We start from the raw sequence: 22,444 nt of genomic DNA, 5'->3' as shown, positions 1-22,444 counted from the left end.
AGACAGACAGACAGACAGACAGACAGACAGACAGACAGACAGACAGACAGACAGACAGACAGACAGACAGACAGACAGACAGACAGACAGACAGACAGACAGACAGACAGACAGACAGACAGACAGACAGACAGACAGACAGACAGACAGACAGACAGACAGACAGACAGACAGACAGACAGACAGACAGACAGACAGACAGACAGACAGACAGACAGACAGACAGACAGACAGACAGACAGACAGACAGACAGACAGACAGACAGACAGACAGACAGACAGACAGACAGACAGACAGACAGACAGACAGACAGACAGACAGACAGACAGACAGACAGACAGACAGACAGACAGACAGACAGACAGACAGACAGACAGACAGACAGACAGACAGACAGACAGACAGACAGACAGACAGACAGACAGACAGACAGACAGACAGACAGACAGACAGACAGACAGACAGACAGACAGACAGACAGACAGACAGACAGACAGACAGACAGACAGACAGACAGACAGACAGACAGACAGACAGACAGACAGACAGACAGACAGACAGACAGACAGACAGACAGACAGACAGACAGACAGACAGACAGACAGACAGACAGACAGACAGACAGACAGACAGACAGACAGACAGACAGACAGACAGACAGACAGACAGACAGACAGACAGACAGACAGACAGACAGACAGACAGACAGACAGACAGACAGACAGACAGACAGACAGACAGACAGACAGACAGACAGACAGACAGACAGACAGACAGACAGACAGACAGACAGACAGACAGACAGACAGACAGACAGACAGACAGACAGACAGACAGACAGACAGACAGACAGACAGACAGACAGACAGACAGACAGACAGACAGACAGACAGACAGACAGACAGACAGACAGACAGACAGACAGACAGACAGACAGACAACTGTACATGAGAGAGTGATATGACCCAAAATTAAGCAAAGCTTTGACTTTGTAAAGACTCAATGAGCATAGCCTTGCTATTGAGAAAGGCCACCGAAAGCAGACCTGGCTCTCAAGAGAAGACAGGCTATGTGCACACGAGTAGTGTTAAAAATACTTGAAAGTACTACTTAAGTAGTTTTTGGGGGTTATCTTTACTTTACTATTAATATTTTTGACAACTTTTACTTTACTACATTTCTAAAGAAAATTATATACTTTTTATTCCATACAATTTTCCCTGACACCCAAAAGTACTCGTTACATTTGGAATGTTTAGCAGGACAGGAAAATGGTCTAATTCACACACTTGTACTTTTCTTTTTGACACTTAAGTACATTTTAGCAACTTACTTTTGATACTTAAGTATATTTAAAACCAAATACTTTTAGACTTTTACTCAAGAAGTATTTTACTGGGTGACTTTCACTTAAGTCATTTTCTATTAAGGTATCTTTACTTTTAATCAATTATGATAATTGGGTACTTGTTCCACTACTGGTGCACACTGCCCACACAATGAGGTGGAAACTAAGCTGCACTCCCTAACCTCCTGATGTATGACCATATTAGAGACACATATTTCCCTCAGATTACACAGACCCACAAAGAATTTTAAAAAACAAATCCAATTTTGATAAACTCACAAATCTACTGGGTGAAATACCACAGTGTGCCAATCCTACCGTATGTTGGCATGAATCCTACCGTATGTTGACATGAAATCCTACCATATGTTGACATGAAAATTATAGGGTAGCAGTAGGGTAGCCTAGTGGTTAGAGCGTTGGACTAGTAACCGGAAGGTTGCAAGTTCAAACCCCCGAGCTGACAAGGTACAAATCTGTCGTTCTGCCCCTGAACAGGCAGTTAACCCCACTGTTCCTAGGCTGTCATTGAAAATAAGAATTTGTTCTTAACTGACTTGCCTAGTTAAATAAAGGTATAAAAATAAAATAGTTCATCTCTTAATAAAAACATCAGCTGTTTCATCTGCTCAGAAATTTCTTCGTCAGGTTTCATTCGAACTCAATAACACAGCCAGAGTGGTGCTTGAGGTGAAATAGCATGCACACACACACACACACACACACACACACACACACACACACACGGTGAGAAGAACAGCCGCAGCATGGAGGAGAGCACAGGAGAACTATAAGGTCATATCACCTGTGAGCTGTCACCAGAGGAACAGCAGGACGGATCGGATCAGACACGGACCGGAGGCCAGACGGTACAGATGTATTTATTTATTTTTTAAACGATGCTCATTGTATAGGCTTTATTCCTAATCTGTCTCTGCTGATTCAACAACACTCAGAGAGGCCTAGAGAGAGGCCTGGAGAGAGGCCTGGAGAGGGGCCTGGAGAGAGGCCTGGAGAGGGGCCTGTGGTAACCTAATCTGTCTCTGCTGATTCAACAACACTCAGAGAGGCATAGAGAGAGGCCTGTGGTAACCTAATCTGTCTCTGCTGATTCAACAACACTCAGTGAGGCCTAGAGAGAGGCCTGGAGAGGGGCCTGGAGAGAGGCCTGGAGAGGGGCCTGTGGTAACCTAATCTGTCTCTGCTGATTCAACAACACTCAGAGAGGCCTAGAGAGAGGCCTGGAGAGAGGCCTGTGGTAAACTAATCTGTCTCTGCTGATTCAACAACACTCAGAGAGGCCTGGAGAGGGGCCTGGAGAGGGGCCTGGAGAGAGGCCTTTGGTAACCTAATCTGTCTCTGCTGATTCAACAACACTCAGTGAGGCCTAGAGAGAGGCCTGGAGAGGGGCCTGGAGAGGGGCCTGGAGAGAGGCCTTTGGTAACCTAATCTGTCTCTGCTGATTCAACAACACTCAGTGAGGCCTGGAGAGAGGCCTGGAGAGGGGCCTGGAGAGGGGCCTGGAGAGGGGCCTGGAGAGGGGCCTGGAGAGGGTCCTGTGGTAACCTAATCTGTCTCTGCTGATTCAACACTCAGTGAGGCCTGGAGAGAGGCCTGGAGAGAGGCCTGGAGAGAGGCCTGGAGAGAGGCCTAGAGAGAGGCCTAGAGAGAGGCCTGGAGAGAGGCCTGGAGAGAGGCCTGAGAGAGGCCTGGAGAGAGGCCTGGAGAGGGGCCTGGAGAGGGGCCTGGAGAGGGGCCTGGAGAGGGTCCTGTGGTAACCTAATCTGTCTCTGCTGATTCAACACTCAGTGAGGCCTGGAGAGAGGCCTGGAGAGAGGCCTGGAGAGAGGCCTGAGAGAGGCCTGGAGAGAGGCCTAGAGAGAGGCCTGGAGAGAGGCCTGAGAGAGGCCTGGAGAGAGGCCTAGAGAGAGGCCTGGAGAGAGGCCTAGAGAGAGGCCTGGAGAGAGGCCTAGAGAAAGGCCTAGAGAGAGGCCTAGAGAGAGGCCTGGAGAGAGGCCTGGAGAGAGGCCTGGAGAGGGGCCTGGAGAGAGGCCTGGAGAGAGGCCTAGAGAGAGGCCTGGAGAGAGGCCTGGAGAGGGGGCCTGGAGAGGGGCCTGGAGAGAGGCCTAGAGAGAGGCCTGGAGAGGGGCCTGGAGAGAGGCCTAGAGAGAGGCCTGGAGAGAGGCCTGGAGAGAGGCCTGGAGAGAGGCCTGGAGAGGGGCCTGGAGAGAGGCCTGGAGAGGGGCCTGGAGAGAGGCCTAGAGAGAGGCCTGGAGAGGGGCCTGGAGAGAGGCCTAGAGAGAGGCCTAGAGAGAGGCCTGGAGAGAGGCCTGGAGAGAGGCCTGGAGAGAGGCCTTTAGAGAGAGGCCTGGAGAGAGGCCTGGAGAGAGGCCTGGAGAGAGGCCTGGAGAGAGGCCTGGAGAGAGGCCTGGAGAGGGGCCTGGAGAGGGGCCTGGAGAGGGGCCTGGAGAGAGGCCTGGAGAGAGGCCTGGAGAGGGGCCTGGAGAGGGGCCTGGAGAGGGGCCTTTGGTAACCACCTACTTGATCTGAAAAGATTGGACAGGTGTAAACAATTTCTAAAATATACTGCTTCAAATCTCCATTAAGTGCCTAAACCCTAAGGTGGGGTGTATGTGCTACAGCCGGATGTGCTACAGCCTGGATATGATGATAGTGGTGATGAAGATGTCTTGGAAGAGACTCCTGGTACCAGTGGTAACTCAGGGTGAAACATAGGTTAAAATACTCTCTCATTATTATGCAGTTGCCTGAAGCCCAGTCTGTAGTGGCCACAGGATTACACTGTAGTCTGTCTGAGATTAAAACCACATTCTATTTCTAACATTCCCAGAACATTCCCAGAACATTTCCACATGAGACAACAACCCTCTCTGGACCATTTCCATTTCAATCTCTGAACACACACACACACACACACACACACACACACACACACACACACACACAAATAAAAACACACACACACAAACACACACACTCACACACACAAAACACACACGTGCACACAGACACTCAAACACACACAAATACAAAACACACATACACACACACACATGCACATTTAATTATATGTCCTTTACATTTCATGTTATTTAATGTATTAAGCTAGCTTCTAAAAAAAAGCAGTTTAACATAAGGAATTACACAGCAAAAGTTTGATGTAGATATTAAGACGATCATCTCCTCAGATTAATATCAATCTTCTTCAGTACACAGAGAACAGTGACTGAGATGAGTTTGTGTGAGTGTGTGTGTGTGTGTGTGTGTGTGTGTAGTAGCTCACAGGGGCACCACTGCTCCACTTAGACTAGGTGTTGCTTTTACAAGATGTGGTTTGCAGTTAGTAAGCACACCTCCCGGTCAAAGACATACTGTATATTCTGTTTATAGAGAGCCTGTATAAAAAAAGGTGCTTGTTGGTCTTTAGAAGGCTTTTGTTGCAAAAAGTAAGTAGACGATGTGTGCAGTATGCTTGAAAGAGGCCACAACAGAAGACACACACACAGACACACAGACAGACAGACAGACAGACAGACAGACAGACAGACAGACAGACAGACAGACAGACAGACAGACAGACAGACAGACAGACAGACAGACAGACAGACAGACAGACAGACAGACAGACAGACAGACAGACAGACAGACAGACAGACAGACAGACAGACAGACAGACAGACAGACAGACAGACAGACAGACAGACAGACAGACAGACAGACAGACAGACAGACAGACAGACAGACAGACAGACAGACAGACAGACAGACAGACAGACAGACAGACAGACAGACAGACAGACAGACAGACAGACAGACAGACAGACAGACAGACAGACAGACAGACAGACAGACAGACAGACAGACAGACAGACAGACAGACAGACAGACAGACAGACAGACAGACAGACAGACAGACAGACAGACAGACAGACAGACAGACAGACAGACAGACAGACAGACAGACAGACAGACAGACAGACAGACAGACACAGACAGACAGACAGACACAGACAGACAGACACACACAGACATGGTTATGCTTTACGTCCTAGTGTACATTTAAATGAGAAAGAGACAGAGGGATGACAGGGCCTCTATGCCATCAAAAGGAACATAAAATTCAACATACCAATTAGGATCTGGCTAAAAATACTTGAATCAATTATAGAACCCATTGCCCTTTATGGGTGTGAGGTCTGCGGCCCGCTGACCAACCAAGAATTCACAAAATGGGACAAACAGCTAATTGTCCCTGCTTGCAGAATTCTGCAAATATATCCTCCGTGTACAATGTAAAACACCAAATAATGCAGAGCAGAATTAGGCCGATACCCGCTAATGATCAAAGTCCAGAAAAGAGATGTTAAATTCTACAACCACCTAAAAGGAAGCAATTCACAAACCTTCCATAACAAAGCCATCACCTACAGAGAGATGAACCTGGAGAAGAGTCCCCTAAGCAAGCTGGTCCTGGGGCTCTGTTCACAAACAGACCCCACAGAGCCCAGGACAGCAACACAACTAGACCCAACCAAATCATGAGAAAACAAAAAGATAATTACTTGACATATTGGAAAGAATTCACAAAAAAACAGAGCAAACTAGAATGCTATTTGGCCCTAAACAGAGAGTACACAGTGGCAGAATACCTGACCACTGTGACTGACCCAAAATTAAGGAAAACTTTGACTATGTACAGACTCAGTGAGCATAGCCTTGCTATTGAGAAAGGCCGCCGTAGGCAGACATGGCTCTCAATAGAAGACAGGCTATGTGCACACCAGTGGTGTAAAGTACTGAGCTATCCTTTATGTCCACAGAGAAAACATCAGGACAAGTAGAGAGTCTACCACTATTCATACAGGGTCTGTTCAAGAAAAACAAGTGTGAAGAAAAGCAAGATGTGTGGCTGGCTGGTCTGACTATAGTCATATCAACAGTATCCCCAAGACGTGTGGCTGGCTGGTCTGACTGGTCTGAGTATAGTCATATCAACACTATCCCCAAGACGTGTGGCTGGCTGGTCTGACTGGTCTGACTATAGTCATATCAACACTATCCCCAAGACGTGTGGCTGGCTGGTCTGACTCTAGTCATATCAACAGTATCCACAAGATGTGTGGCTGGCTGGTCTGACTATAGTCATATCAACAGTATCCCCAAGATGTGTGGCTGGCTGGTCTGACGATAGTCATATCAACACTATCCCCAAGATGTGTGGCTGGCTGGTCTGACGATAGTCATATCAACAGTATCCACAAGATGTGTGGCTGGCTGGTCAAACTGGTCTGACGATAGTCATATCAACACTATCCCCAAGATGTGGCTGGCTGGTCTGACTGGTCTGACTATAGTCATATCAACAGTATCCACAAGATGTGTGGCTGACTGGTCTGACGATAGTCATATCAACACTATCCCCAAGACGTGTGGCTGGCTGGTCTGACTGGTCTGACGATAGTCATATCAACACTATCCCCAAGATGTGTGGCTGGCTGGTCTGACTGGTCTGACGATAGTCATATCAACAGTATCTCCAAGATGTGTGGCTGGCTGGTCTGACTATAGTCATATCAACAGTATCCACAAGACGTGTGGCTGGTCTGACTGGTCTGACTATAGTCATATCAACAGTATCCACAAGACGTGTGGCTGGCTGGTCTAACTATAGTCATATCAACAGTATCTCCAAGAGGTGTGGCTGGCTGGCTGGTCTGACGATAGTCATATGAACAGTATCCACAAAATGTGTGGCTGGCTGGTCTGACTGGTCTGACTATAGTCATATCAACACTATCCCCAAGACGTGTGGCTGGCTGGTCTGACTGGTCTGACGATAGTCATATCAACACTATCCCCAAGACGTGTGGCTGGCTGGACTGACTGGTCTGACTATAGGCATATCAACAGTATCCACAAGACGTGTGGCTGGCTGGTCTGACTATAGTCATATCAACACTATCCCCAAGATGTGTGGCTGTGAGTGTCTGACTGGTCTGACTATAGTCATATCAACACTATCCCCAAGATGTGTGGCTGGTTGGTCTGACTATAGTCATATCAACACTATCCCCAAGATGTGTGGCTGGCTGGTCTGACTATAGTCATATCAACAGTATCTCCAAGATGTGTGGCTGGCTGGTCTGACTATAGTCATATCAACAGTATCCACAAGATGTGTGGCTGACTGGTCTGACTATAGTCATATCAACAGTATCCCCTAGATGTGTGGCTGGCTGGTCTGACTATAGTCATATCAACACTATCCCCAAGACGTGTGGCTGGCTGGTCTGACTGGTCTGACTATAGTCATATCAACAGTATCCACAAGATGTTGGCTGGCTGGTCTGACTGGTCTGACGATAGTCATATCAACACTATCCCCAAGACGTGTGGCTGGCTGGTCTGACTGGTCTGACGATAGTCATATCAACACTATCCCCAAGATGTGTGGCTGGCTGGTCTGACTGGTCTGACGATAGTCATACACAAACATATCAACACTATCCCCAAGATGTGTGGCTGGCTGGTCTGACTGGTCTGACGATAGTCATATTAACACTATCTCCAAGATGTGTGGCTGGCTGGTCTGACTATAGTCATATCAACAGTATCCACAAGACGTGTGGCTGGTCTGACTGGTCTGACTATAGTCATATCAACAGTATCCACAAGACGTGTGGCTGGCTGGTCTGACTATAGTCATATCAACACTATCCCCAAGATGTGTGGCTGGTCTGACTGGTCTGAGTATAGTCATATCAACACTATCCCCAAGACGTGTGGCTGGCTGGTCTGACTGGTCTGACTATAGTCATATCAACAGTATCTCCAAGATGTGTGGCTGGCTGGTCTGACTATAGTCATATCAACACTATCCCCAAGACGTGTGGCTGGCTGGTCTGACTGGTCTGACTATAGTCATATCAACAGTATCTCCAAGATGTGTGGCTGGCTGGTCTGACTATAGTCATATCAACACTATCCCCAAGACGTGTGGCTGGCTGGTCTGACTGGTCTGACTATAGTCATATCAACACTATCCCCAAGATGTGTGGCTGGCTGGTCTGACTATAGTCATATCAACAGTATCTCCAAGATGTGTGGCTGGCTGGTCTGACTATAGTCATATCAACACTATCCCCAAGATGTGTGGCTGGCTGGTCTGACTATAGTCATATCAACAGTATCTCCAAGATGTGTGGCTGGCTGGTCTGACTATAGTCATATCAACAGTATCTCCAAGATGTGTGGCTGACTGGTCTGACTATAGTCATATCAACACTATCCCCAAGACGTGTGGCTGTAATACAGTATATAACCTCATCAGAGCAGAGAGTAACATTTTTTGCCATTGAAATCCAAACAATGTACAAAAACTATTTATTTATTTTTTCACTAATGTTCATAATGGAAAAATGTTTTCAATGTAAACTTAAAACGACTAAAACCAGATATACAGTATGTAGAACCGATAATGAACCAATATTTTTGTTATATAATATAATCTTTGAGAACTAACAATCACCAAAATAAAAGCTGGACAGTCAGAGAGAATAGAAAATAAACCACAAAAAATGATTTAGCAAAAGGATAGCATTAGCCATGGCAAAGTGCATCGAATAGCAGGAAATTAGATTTAAATCTACAACATTTTCTCTCAGCTTCATGGCAGAATATGTAGAATCGCAGGAAATTGACAGTTCTGCATATTTATAGCCTTGATCAAGTTGTCACTGATTTTCACTTTTTAATTGATCATTTCATTATTTAAATGTGTTTTCTGTGCATGCAATAGTGAAACATGAGGGGAAAGTGACAAGAAGAAAGCTAGCTAGCGTTAGGTAAACAGACACTACATGTAAGTATAGACTGATCATGTAAGAGTGCACAAATAGCTTTGTTAGCTCAGCAAGCTACATTGAACAGAGCACAGCTAGTTGCATTTCCTACGCCATTAATCAGATGTTAAAATGTCTTACCTCCAAACCAGTCGGCCATGACTATTTTGTCCTGCCAAAGCCATGGAGTGAAATTAACACATCAGTTGCCATCTGTCCTTGAAAACAAATGTGAAACGAACTAATTCCTACATTTCTCATTAGCTGGCTAGCTCGTTCACTAATTCAGGATTTTTTAAAAACTGTCTGGGTTTTCACAATTGACACCGTTGATTTTACGATTAGTTTGTTTAGTTTGTCATCCCTAAAACAGCTGATAACCAGGATGAGATTGCCTGAATTCAAAATTCATATGAAAGTAATTTGTTGAACATTTTAACATAATTTTGTGAATAAATAAACATAATACTTACATTTTACAAAGTTAGTCCTTTTTCCTCTGGAACATATTCTCCCAAGCAGGGACTTCAGTCCACCATTAATTCAGATTTTTTTGGGGGGGGGGTGATTTTCACTGTGTTGCAAGGTGTCATGGGATAGCCTTCCCGGCAAAGGGAATGAAAATGTATGCTCCCATGTGTGCTTTGTTTTCCAGACCTCCCAAGGAAGCTTATAGAACTTATAGAACTTATAGAACTTATAGAACTTATAGAACTTCCCGCAAACCTAGTACATATTTGCCGTTTCGCGTTGTTGGGTTTGGAATCATACTTGAATAATGACAGTTTACTTCCATACTCGCTGTACCCTCTACACAGAACACAAGTATTCAATTTGGAACACAAACACTTATCTATGAAATATCACATTATTTTGAACTGAAATATATTAGGTCCAAATTAAAAATACAAATATAAATTGCTAATTTTAACATGACTTTCTCTCTGTTTTACTCTTAGCTTGCTTGGACAGTTTCCCCACCTCCACCATGTGAATTCTCTTCTTCTCACTTACAGCTTAGACTACAGGAAGCACAGAAAACACACACCTAGTATTTCACTGGAATCCTTTACCTTGTCTTTCTAACCGTTTAGCAGAAGGCCACCACACCACATTAGAGTTGGGAAGTGCATGAAAAACAATACATTTACTAATTCATCTGTCTCTGATTCCTTGTCTAATTTGCAGCTCCATTAGTCCACTAGTTAAAGCTCCATTAGTCCAGTGGCCTACTAGTTAAAGTTCCATTAGTCCAGTGGCCTACTAGTTAAAGCTCCCTTGGTCCAGTGGCCTACTAGTTAAAGCTCCATTAGTCCACTAGTTAAAGCTCCATTAATCTAGTGGCCTACTATTTAAAGCTCCCTTAGTCCAGTGGCCTACTAGTTAAAGCTCCCTTAGTCCAGTGGCCTACTAGTTAAGCTCCATTAGTCCACTAGTTAAAGCTCCCTTAGTCCAGTAGCCTACTAGTTGAAGCTCCCTTAGTCCAGTGGCCTACTAGTTAAAGCTCCATTAGTCCACTAGTTAAAGCTCCATTAATCTAGTGGCCTACTATTTAAAGCTCCCTTAGTCCAGTGGCGTACTAGTTAAAGCTCCCTTGGTCCAGTGGCCTACTAGTTAAAGCTCCATTAGTCCACTAGTTAAAGCTCCCTTAGTCCAGTGGCCTACTAGTTAAAGCTCCCTTAGTCCAGTGGCCTACTATTTAAAGCTCCATTAGTCCACTAGTTAAAGTTCCATTAGTCCAGTGGTCTACCAGTTAAAGGTGAGTAGCTTGTCTTTCACTACTACAGTATATCATGGGGCGGCAGGGTAGCCTAGTGGTTAGAGCGTTGGACTAGTAACCGGAAGGTTGACAAGGTACAAATCTGTCATTCTGCCCCTGAACAGGCAGTTAACCCACTGTTCCTAGGCCGTCACTGAAAATAAGAATTTGTTCTTTAACTGACTTGCCTAGTTAAATAAAGGTAAAATAAAAAATAAAAATGTGCACTATTTTGTCTCTGTTTTTCATGTAACACAGATGTTCTGTAGTGATATTCTGATGTTCTGTAGTGATATTCTGATGTTCTGTAGTGATATTCTGATGTTCTGTAGTGATATTCTGATGTTCTGTAGTGATATTCTGATGTTCTGTAGTGATATTCTGATGTTCTGTAGTGATATTCTGATGTTCTGTAGTGATATTCTGATGTTCTGTAGTGATATTCTGATGTTCTGTAGTGATATTCTGATGTTCTGTAGTGATAACTCTGCCCCTGTCATCTGTCTCCTGTCCTCCTCAGTTAAGACAGAGCCTGTTAAAGTGAGACTGACTACCACAGAAGGCAGCACCGGACAGCCATGCAGGCGAAGGAAACACCACACACAGTTTCAACTTCTCATTTCTCCCTTTAAAACGGAGCCTAACACACATGCTTCACTGTCAGATGTTGTTGTTGTACCAGCCATATTAAAACCAACTCTCACCATGTTTACCATTGCAGATATCCGTTTCACTTCACACCGATACACACCGATACACACCAATACACACCAACACACACCAATACACACCGATACACACCGATACACACCGATACACACCGATACACACCGATACACACCGAAAAACACACAATACACACCACACACACCGACACACACCAATACACACAATACACACCAATACACACAATACACCAATATGGGACACAATACAGACAAATACACACAATACACACAATACACACAATACACCAATACACACCAATACACACCGATACACACACCAACACACACCAACACACACCAATACACACAATACACAGCCACACACACCAATACACACCAATACACACCGATACACACCGATACACACCGATACACACCAACACACACCAATACACACCGATACACACCGATACACACTGTGTATAACACACACCAATACACACCAATACACACAATACACACCAATACACACCAACACACACCGATACACACCGATACACACCAATACACACAATACACACCAATACACATACGCTATTCACGTGATGTCATCGTTATTCTCACTCTTGTCACAAAATATGCTTTTACCATATTTATTCAAAATCGACATAAAATTATATTTTATGCAGTGCTGGTGAAATGGACAATCCAACACATCAGCTGTTGCTTCATGGGATAATAACATCGCCATGCAACCTTATATCTTTTGCAATTTGTCCATTCTTTTGAAAGAATGTGAATTGTCCTACATGAAATTCTCTGAAAGATGAGGAAGGAACCCAGCAGGTGTTCCTACAGGAAAATGGCCGCCCTGGAAATCTTCTGGAATTACCTGGAGGATTCTTACCTGCAGGATATCCCACAGGATTTGGTGGCCATTTTGGTGTAGGACATTTCCTGCAGCTAGTCATTCAGGAAACAATCCTGCAAGATTTATTTGAGGTCTACCTGCAAGATTCCTACATGATTCTGCAGGATTCCTGTAGGAATTGTCCGACAGGAAAGTGGCCACGATAATCCTGTGATATATCTGTCTGCAGGACTTCCTGTACGACTTTTTTGTTAAGGTAAGAACAAACAGAGAGGAGAGTTGGCAGCGGTATGTCTTTGTTACCTTTCCAAAGTCCCGGACATCAAACAGATCGAAGGCCTCGAACAGATCAGTTTTCTTCATCCCAAACACCTCACAGAGGGATGTCAGGAAGGTCCGGATATTCTTCAAGCAGAGGAACTGGGAACAGAAGAACAAAAATAGTTCAAAATAGAACACTAAGACATATTGGTTAGTGTTCTATAACTAATACGTCAGCACAGGTGACGAATAACTGTTAAACGTCAGTATTTAGACATATTGTAATGAGACCGGTTTGCACAATAAGACATAACACATTCATAAGACATACATTAGATGTTAAGACATTTATAACACATAAGACAGTACATTAATAACCTCCTGGTGAACTCTAACATTTATCTCTGTTCATATTTCTGAAAACTCATCAAATTTATCAAACAGACTCAAAGAACACACACTGTACTTCAAATCTTTTGAGGGACTTCTAAGTTCCTACATACTCTTTCTTGAACATTAATGACTGAGAGATGATGACATTAACCATCAATATTTGATTGCTGGAGGAGGAGAAGGTTAAACTTTAAGCAAAGTGGAGCTTTCCATCAAATCTATTCCATTAGGATAAATTAGGACACATCACACTTGTGAACACTAGTCCGAGGACCAGTCCAGGACAACATCAACACTGATTTTATGGTTTTTATGACTTTTTAACTTTCAGCTTTCCATTTATTTATTTTTATGTGTAAAAAAAAATGATATACTGTAATGGGATTTAATATATACATGTATTCAATCATGGCAATGTGATTGACCGGATAAGAAATGTGGGGCTACGGGGGGTTATTTGGTTGGGCTTTATACATTTTGACCAATTATCACGCTCAGTTGGGGGGTCAGGAAATCCAGTCTTATTACAGTGTGGCAGGAAGTTGGAACAGGAATACTACACAACATTCATTCTCAACATGCCCAGAGCTGCTCAGAGCTGGTAACACAGTACAACTAGACATTTAGTTAATAAAGCCCTTTGTGAGTTAAATAGCTGTGACTTTGACTGTTGGGCAGCGCTCTTCCACTTCCTCCACCGACAGAGAGCTAGAGCTAGAGCTAGAGAGAGAGGACCCCTGGGGTTAGAGGATAAATCACAGGCATCTCTGTGATCAACTGTTATGATAAGGAGACCCAGGAGGAGACTAGCGACACATCCTCAGATGTAGAATACGCCAAGACTCTGCCATGTAACAACACTGGGGGGGAATCGATATGTAGGCCTAATCAATTTAGGTACTGTAGACACGCTATATTTTTGATTATATTGTACTGTTTTAAAGTGTGTCTGCCTAAAGGTCTCGGTTTTACTCCACAGGATCAATCTGAACGTCACAGCGCAAAGTAATCCACTTTCTCCTTCTCTTCTTTCTTCTTCTCTTTCAAGTCATTCATTTATTTTTCTCGGTCTCTGATTCTCTCGCTCTCTGTATGAATACACTGTTTTTGGTTGAAGAATCAGCTCTGTCAAAGACATGTCTCAACTACTGTGAGTATTCCACATTTTAAATGTGAAATATATCAAAATGGTACAATATAGGTTGGCACCAACGTTGATAATGCATATCGTCACCCACACATACACATTCCACTGCCTGCTCCACAAAATGCAGATTTTACACTACCTACCCCTAGATGCAGTACTTGGCTAAAAATAGCAGTTCAGTAGGCTATAACTACTTAATCACAGTACACTGCCCGCTTATCCATCTCTCTCTCCCCATTCCTCCCTCTCTCCATCAATCCCCCTCCCTCTCCCCTCTATCTCTCTCCATCAATCCCTCCCTCCCCCTCTATCTCTCTCCATCTCCCTCCCTCCCCTCTATCTCTCTCCATCTCCCTCCCTCCCCCTCTATCTCTCCCCCTCCCTCCTCCCCCCCTCTATCTCTCTCCATCCCTCCCTCCCCCTCTATCTCTCTCTCCATCCCTCCTCTATCTCTCCCCCTCTATCTCTCTCCATCAATCCCTCCCTCCCCCTCTATCTCTCTCCTCCCTATCCCTCCCCCTCTATCTCTCTCCATCAATCCCTCCCTCCCCTCTATCTCTCTCTCCCTCCCTCCCCCTCTATCTCTCTCCATCTCCCTCCCTCCCCCTCTATCTCTCAATCCCTCCCTCCCCCTCTATCCCTCTCTCTCCCTCCCTCCCCCTCTATCTCTCTCCATCCCTCCCCCCCTCTCTCTCTCTCCCTCCCTCCCCCTCTATCCTCCCCCCTCCCCCTCTCTATCTCTCCCTCCCTCCCCCCTCTATCTCTCTCCATCAATCCCTCCCTCCCCCCCTCTCCTCCATCCCTCTATCTCTCTCCATCCATCCCTCCCTCCCCTCTATCTCCTCCATCAATCCCTCCCCCTCTCTCCATCCCTCTATCTCCCTCCATCCCCCTCTATCTCTCTCCATCAATCCCTCCCTCCCCCTCTATCTCTCTCCATCCCTCCCCCCTCTATCTCTCTCCATCAATCCCTCCCTCCCCCCTCTCTCTCCTCTCCCCCTCCCTCCCTCCCCTCTATCTCTCCATCAATCCCTCCCTCCCCCTCTATCTCTCTCCATCCCTCCCTCCCCTCTATCTCTCTCCATCAATCCCTCCCCCCCTCTATCTCTCTCTCCCTCTCCCTCCCTCCCCCTCTATCTCCCTCCCCCTCTCTCCTCCCAATCCCTCCCCCTCTATCTCTCTCCCTCCCTCCCTCCCCCTCTATCTCTCTCCATCCCTCCCCTCTATCTCTCTCCTATCTCTCTCCATCTCCCTCCCTCCCCCTATCTCTCTCCTCCCTCCCTCTATCTCTCTCCCTCCCCCCTCCCCCTCTATCTCTCCTCCCCCCCTCTATCTCTCCCTCCCTCCCCCTCTCCCTCTCTCTCCTCTCCCTCCCTCCCCCTCTATCTCTCTCCCCTCCCTCCCCCCCTCTCTCTCTCCATCAATCCCTCCCTCCCCCTATCTCTCCATCAATCCCTCCCTCTCTCTCCTCAATCCCTCCCTCCCCCTCTATCTCTCTCCCTCCTCCCCCTCCCCCTCTATCTCTCTCCATCAATCCCTCCCCCCCCTCTATCTCTCTCCATCTCCATCCCTCCCCCCCCTCTATCTCTCTCCCTCCCTCCCCCTCTATCTCTCTCCCTCCATCCCTCCCCCCTCTATCTCTCTCCCTCCCTCCCTCCCCCTCTATCTCTCTCCATCCCTCCCTCCCCCTCTATCTCTCTCCATCCCTCCCTCCCCCTCCCTCTCCATCCTCTCCATCCCTCCCTCCCCTCTATCTCTCTCCATCATCCCTCCCTCCTCTATCTCTCTCCATCAATCCCTCCCCCCCTCTATCTCTCTCCCTCCCCCTCTATCTCTCTCCATCTCCCTCCCTCCCCCTCTATCTCCCTCCCTCCATCTCTCTCCCTCCCTCCCCCCCCTCTATCTCTCTCCATCTCCCTCCCCCCTATCTCTCTCCCTCCCTCCCCCCTATCTCTCTCCATCAATCCCTCCCCTCTCTCTCTCCCTCCCTCCCCCTCTATCTCTCTCCATCTCTCTCTCCCTCCCTCCCCTCCCTCTCCATCTCCCTCCCTCCCCTCTATCTCTCTCCCTCCCTCCCCTCTATCTCTCTCCCTCCCTCCCTCCCCTCTATCTCTCTCCCTCCCTCCCTCCCCCCTCTCTCCATCTCCTCTCCCTCCTCCCTCCCTCCCTCTCTATCCCTCCATCAATCCCTCCCTCCCCTCTATCTCTCTCCATCAATCCCTCCCTCCCCCCCCTCTCCATCTCTCTCCCCCCTATCTCTCTCCTCCCTCCCCCCCTATCTCTCTCCATCATCCCTCCCTCCCCTCTATCTCTCTCCCTCCCTCCCCTCTCCATCTCCCTCCCTCCCATCCCTCCCTCCCCTCTATCTCTCTCCATCTCCCTCCCTCTCTCTCCATCTCTCCCTCCCTCCCCCCTCTATCTCTCTCCCCATCCCTCCCCTCTATCTCTCTCTCCCTCCCTATCCTCCCATCCCTCTATCTCTCTCTCCCTCCCTATCCTCCCTCCCTCTATCTCTCTCCCTCCCTCCCCCTCTATCTCTCTCCCTCCCTCCCTCTATCCCTCCCTCCCTCTATCTCTCTCCCTCCCTCCCCCTCTATCTCTCTCCCTCCCTCCCTATCTCTCTCCCTCCCCTCCCTCTCTCTCTCTCCCCCCTCCCTCTCTCTCTCTCTCTCTCCCTCCCTCCCCTCTATCTCCTCCCCCATCTCTCTCCTCCCTCCCTCTCTCTATCTCTCTCCCTCCCTCCCCTCCTCTCCCTCCATCTCTCCTCCCCCTCTATCTCTCTCCCTCCCCCTCTATCCCCCTCTATCTCCCCTCTCCCTCCCTCCCCCTCTCTCTCCCTCCCTCCCCTCTATCTCTCCCTCCCCCTCTATCCCTCCCTCCCTCCCCTCTCCATCCCTCCCCCCCTCTCCCTCCCCTCCCCCTCTATCCTCTCCCTCCTCCCTCCCTCCCCCCCTCTATCTCTCTCCCTCCCTCCCCCTCTATCCCTCCCTCCCTATCTCTCCCTCCCTCCCCCCATCCCTCCCTCCCCCTCTCCCTCCCTCCCCCTCTCTCCCTCCCTCCCCCCCTCTATCTCTCTCCCTCCCTCCCTCTCCCTCCCCCTCTATCTCTCTCCCTCCCTCCCCTCCCCTCTCCCTCCCTCCCCCTCTCTCCTCCCTCCCTCCCCCTCTATCCCCCTCCCCTCTATCTCTCTCCCTCCCTCCCCCTCTATCTCTCCTCCCTCCCCTCTATCTCTCCCTCCCTCCCCCCTCCCTCCCTCCCCCCTCTATCTCTCTCTCTCCATCCCTCCCCCCCTCTCTCTCTCCCTCTCTCCCTCCCTCCCCCCTCCCCCTCCCCCTATCTCTCTCCCTCCCTCCCTCCATCCCTCCCTATCTCTCTCTCTCCATCCCTCCCTCCCCCTCTATCTCCTCTCTCTCCCTCCCCCTCTATCTCTCTCTCCCTCCCTCCCTCCCCTCTATCTCTCTCTCTCTCTCCTCCCTCCCTCTATCTCTCTCCCTCCTCCCCCTCTATCTCTCTCCATCCCTCCCCCTATCTCCATCCCTCCCTCCCTCCCCCTATCTCTCTCCCTCCCCCCATCTCCTCCCTCCCTCCCCCTCTATCTCTCTCCATCCCTCCCCTCTATCTCCATCCCTCCCTCCCTCCCCCTCTATCTCTCCCTCTCTCTCCTCCTCTCCCTCCCTCTATCTCTCTCCCTCCCCCTCTCTCTCCCTCCCCCCCCTCTATCTCTCTCCCTCTCCCTCCCCCTCTCTCTCTCCCTCCCTCCCCTCCCTATCTCTCTCCCTCTCTCCCCCTCTCTCTCTCCCTCCCTCCCCCTCTATCTCTCCCTCCCTCCCCTCTATCTCCTCCCTCCCTCCCCTCTATCTCTCTCCCTCCCTCCCCTCTCTCTCTCCCTCCCTCCCCCCCTCTCTCCCTCCCTCCCCCCCTCCCCTCCCTCCCCCTCTATCTCTCTCCCCCTCTATCCCTCCCTCCCTCCCCCTCTATCTCCCTCCATCCCTCCATCCATTATGATAGACTCCTGCGTGTATTAAACATCGTATGGCTAGAACAGTGGTAGCGCACTATGACAAAGCCATTTCCTATCTGGACTTACTACACAGATGACCTACTGCATCAGATGACCTACTGCTGTAGGCTACAGCTTTCTGCATTGTCCAGTAAGATATGCCTGGACCGGAGCTCTATTCTATTCTATAGTGCAGAATGGATGAACACACAATGGGAAAAGCTTACAAATCCAATACAAACCCACGCAGATCAATGAAACAGCCATGTTGTGAGATAAAGACAACACTGATAATAAATGAATTGATTGTCCATTCGGGGGAAAGATGTCAACGTTGACGATGACGTTGTGACGTGTAACAGAAACGGAAAGATTAAAACACATCCTAATCTATAGTGGGTGTTCTGACTGTGGGTGTTTTCTGCAGAAATTGTCGGTTGCTCAATGCAGTGAGCGAAACATACACCTTTAAAACCTCTTATGGCTGCGATCCCCGTACAGGGATCAACATCAGGGGAAATGTCAGAGTGACTAACTAAAAATACAACGTCGAAACATTAAGCATTCTTGAAAACGCAAGTGTCTTACATCCTTCAAAAGATTAGGATCTTGGTAATCAAACTTAGTTTTCCGATTTAAAATAGCTATTACAGAGAACAAATACCATTGCTTTTGTTTGAGAAGAGCAAGCTTTCTCTATGACCAAGGCCACAGGCAGGGCCAGATTCACAGCTAAACATACACTTTTAAAACAGCGTTCTCTATGACCAAGGCCACAGGCAGGGCCAGATTCACAGCTAAACATACACTTTTAAAACAGCGTTCTCTATGACCAAGGCCACAGGCAGGGCCAGATTCACAGAAGGTTATAATATGGTTTTAGCACATGGCAATGGCACCACATATAACATTTTGTGTGCGTTCACTGTTTCGGGAACAATAAAGTTGTTCAATAAGTTCTACACAGAGTACACCAAAACATTAAGAACACCTTCCTAGTATATTGAGTTGCATTGCCGTTTTTCCCTCAGAACAGACTCAATTTGTCGGGCGCATGGACTTTACAAGGTGTCAAAAACATTCCACAAGGATGCTGGCCCCATGTTGACTCCAATGATTCTCATCAGTTGTGTCAAGTTGGCTGGATGTCCTTTGGGTGGTGGACCATTCTAGATACACACAGGAAACTGTTGCGTGTGAAGAACTCAGCAGTGTTGCGGTTCTTAACACACTGAAACTGGTGCTCCTGGCACCTACTACCATACCCCTGTTCAAAGGCACTGCAATCTGTTGTCTTGCCCATTCGCCCTCTGAATTGCACACATACACAATCCATGTCTCAATTGTCTCAAGGTTTAAAAATCCTTCTTTAACCCGTCTCCTCCCCTTCATCTACACCGATTGAAGTGGATTTAACAAGTGACATCGATAAGGGATCATAGCTTTCACCTGGATTTACCTGGTCAGTCCATGTCATGGAAAGAGCAGGTGTTCCTAATGTTTTGTACACTCACTGTAAATCTGCCATTTTGATTTTAAGAGAATCTGGCAAAAAACTACAAGGCCTAGTGGTCATTTCAATAAAGTCTACAACTAGTAAAAGGCTACTGACAGATGTAGTATAAATCATGCAGCCGACACACGTGTGTGTGTGTGTGTGTGTGTGTGTGGCTGTAACTAAAGGGTGGATCAAAGCTGGGATGTTATCTGTCCCCTGGAATGAGTGTTGTGGTGGAGAGGATGGAGGATTCTGGGTAGAGAGCAGCGATCTACCCTATGTCTTATGTAGTGCACTACTTTTGACCAGAGCCCCTATGGTAATAGGGTGCCAGTTGGGATGCACACTCTGGACAGCATTCCTGTGTCCCCATGGGGCTGAAGCTTTTTACAAACTTCCTCAACATGATGAGTTGAAGTAGTTAAGAGGAACCCGAGGTTGAAAACCAACAAGGTTTATAAGACTGTAGGCCAATAAAGTCAACATTATTCATGAACAGCTAGGAAATACATGTCTTTATTTTAAGTATTAGTTGTAGCTGGGTAGTATGGAATTAATTAATTAAATTAATTAAATAATTAATTATGTAACAAACATGTCCATAAGAAAGTTGAGTATACTGACTGTCATTACTAAGAAGAGCGCTGAGGATTTTAGAATAGCAATTAGCAAACCTACTTGGCTTTGTGTCAACATAATAATATTGTTTGACACAGGGCCAAGAAGAAACAGAAATCCATGAGATGGTTTACCTCTCACTGACTCAGGCACCAGTTTCACAAGTTGGGGATGAAATAGGCCTATATGTTTAATATAGTTACAGTGGCAGATGGTATTTATCTGTGATGATGAATGAACTAGCCAAACCAGAAATCGCATAAAATAGTTTAAACTAATGACAATTATTTAAAATGTGTGTATGACATCCAGGACTATCAATTTCAATCAATCATGAAATAAATTAATGTATTTCATCATTTACAAAAAAAAATGTTGCTCGCACCAAAGAATCCTTGAATAAAAATAAATGGTTTAGTAGCCATTGAATTTATCACACTTTTAAGACTTTTCCCTGTAGCTAGCCTACTAGGATACACACCAAGCAAAATAACAGTTGTCTTTACCTGAGACATCTGTGGTCTAAGGTTAATCTCCTTCAGGTTGATGGTGTGTGGTTTCAAGTTGTTGAGCAGCTGACAGAGCAGCACCCCGTCCCGGAGCGTCTGAGCCAAGTCAAATACCTGGGCACTGTCCCCGGTTACCCGATGGGTCGGAGGAAGCACCTTGCAGTTTATCAGCCACAATGCGCACTGCCGCCAGTACTTCATCTCCGCATTCGAGAGTCGAAACAAAGTAGAAGAATAACTAAAAATAGTTATGTCTATTCAATAAGTGTTTGAAACGACATTGTAAACGAAGAACTAGACGTTTGAAAGCTGTCACTCTGGTTCTGTTCCTTGTGACGATGAAGAAAGTGACGCTACTTTCTGCTCCACTCCAGCAGAATCGCGAGGTGCGCGATACTGAACTGGTTGCAGTGTGTTTATGGAGCGTGATACTTTTGCACATGAATTCGATCTCCGAAACGTCAAACTCTATTTCACTTCCTCTTCCGTCTACATTTTTTTTTTTGTTGAATTCGTATGACAAATACTAAATGCTTCTAAATACTAAGTGACATATTTGGACATGTCATTCATTCATAAAAAAAATGGCAATTGACAAATGGCCAAATATTATTGTGGTCAGTTCACTGAAATGCACTTAGTGAGTGGAATTTAATGGATTACCACACCATAATACACTATATGATACATAATCACCGAATTACTTAGACAATCAATGTGAAAGTTTATTGGATCCATTAGAGTGATGTCATTGACTGTACAATATCATTAAGGCATACATACAGATTGTGACAACTGTATTTCTAGAAACACTTCATTGCTATATAAAAAAAAATCAAAGGTAAAGCAGTGAAACATTGTGAAAGAAGACACAACCTTGTTTTAAAGCAGACATTCCTTCTGGATTACACTGTAAATGGCTTTACATGGTGGTTGTTCACTTTAAAGTAAGGGATTTGGTGAAAGGAACCAGAAATATATTTTTGTTTCATAAAACTACAGTCTGAGACAATACTGGAATAGGCCTGCTATAAAGAAAATTCATACATTTAAGGACCAGACATGAAATGGGTTTAGAATATTTATTGAGGAGATGGAATAGGTGTGCGAATGAGGATTCAGTGGGAGAATGAGAATGGGCCGGATGAAGCCAAGGGCTGCAGATGAAGGATCCGGAGACATTGACTCTCTACGTTTTGGCTTGGAGTCTCAGATGGCCTGATGGGGATGTCTATGGTAGTTAAGTTTTATTAATAATCTTCTGTGGGGGATTTCCTTCACCACAGCAGCCTAAGTAATAAAATAAAAAGATGAAAAAAAGAGAAAAACGGGGGAGGAGGGATGTGATGCAAAACAGAGAGAAGGAATGACTGTTTGGTCAGGGTTAAGTAGGGAGGTGGTGGTGAGTAATGAGAGTGAGAACAGGTGTTGAGGCTGATTAGCAGTTAGTAGCAGCTGGAGCTTGTTTGAGGAGTTACAGGCTGATTGGCAATGGTTAGCAGCCCGGTG

The 22,444-nt window shown here is 46.5% G+C and overlaps 1 protein-coding gene across 3 annotated transcripts in view; it reads right to left on the bottom strand.

The window, feature by feature from the left end:
* The window catches only part of LOC112259668 (guanine nucleotide exchange factor VAV3-like), a 120,034-nt gene extending 98,681 nt beyond the window's left edge, over positions 1–21,353 (bottom strand). For 2 of the 3 annotated variants that reach the window (XM_042329152.1, XM_042329153.1), the window contains exons 1-2: positions 20,933–21,353; positions 12,813–12,929 (exon numbers count right to left, since the gene is read on the bottom strand). In XM_042329152.1, coding sequence (XP_042185086.1) covers positions 12,813–12,929; positions 20,933–21,136 — 321 coding nt within the window. In that variant the 5' untranslated portion in view covers positions 21,137–21,353. Of the gene's footprint in view, positions 1–9,352; positions 11,041–12,812; positions 12,930–20,932 lie in introns of those variants that run through there. The other variant, XM_042329154.1, reaches the window with a different exon arrangement.
* Between the last annotated feature and the right edge of the window lie 1,091 nt (positions 21,354–22,444).

Source organism: Oncorhynchus tshawytscha, linkage group LG10, assembly GCF_018296145.1.
Source record: "Oncorhynchus tshawytscha isolate Ot180627B linkage group LG10, Otsh_v2.0, whole genome shotgun sequence".
Classification (NCBI taxonomy): Eukaryota; Metazoa; Chordata; class Actinopteri; order Salmoniformes; family Salmonidae; genus Oncorhynchus; species Oncorhynchus tshawytscha.
This window is presented reverse-complemented; position numbering and strand designations above follow the sequence as displayed.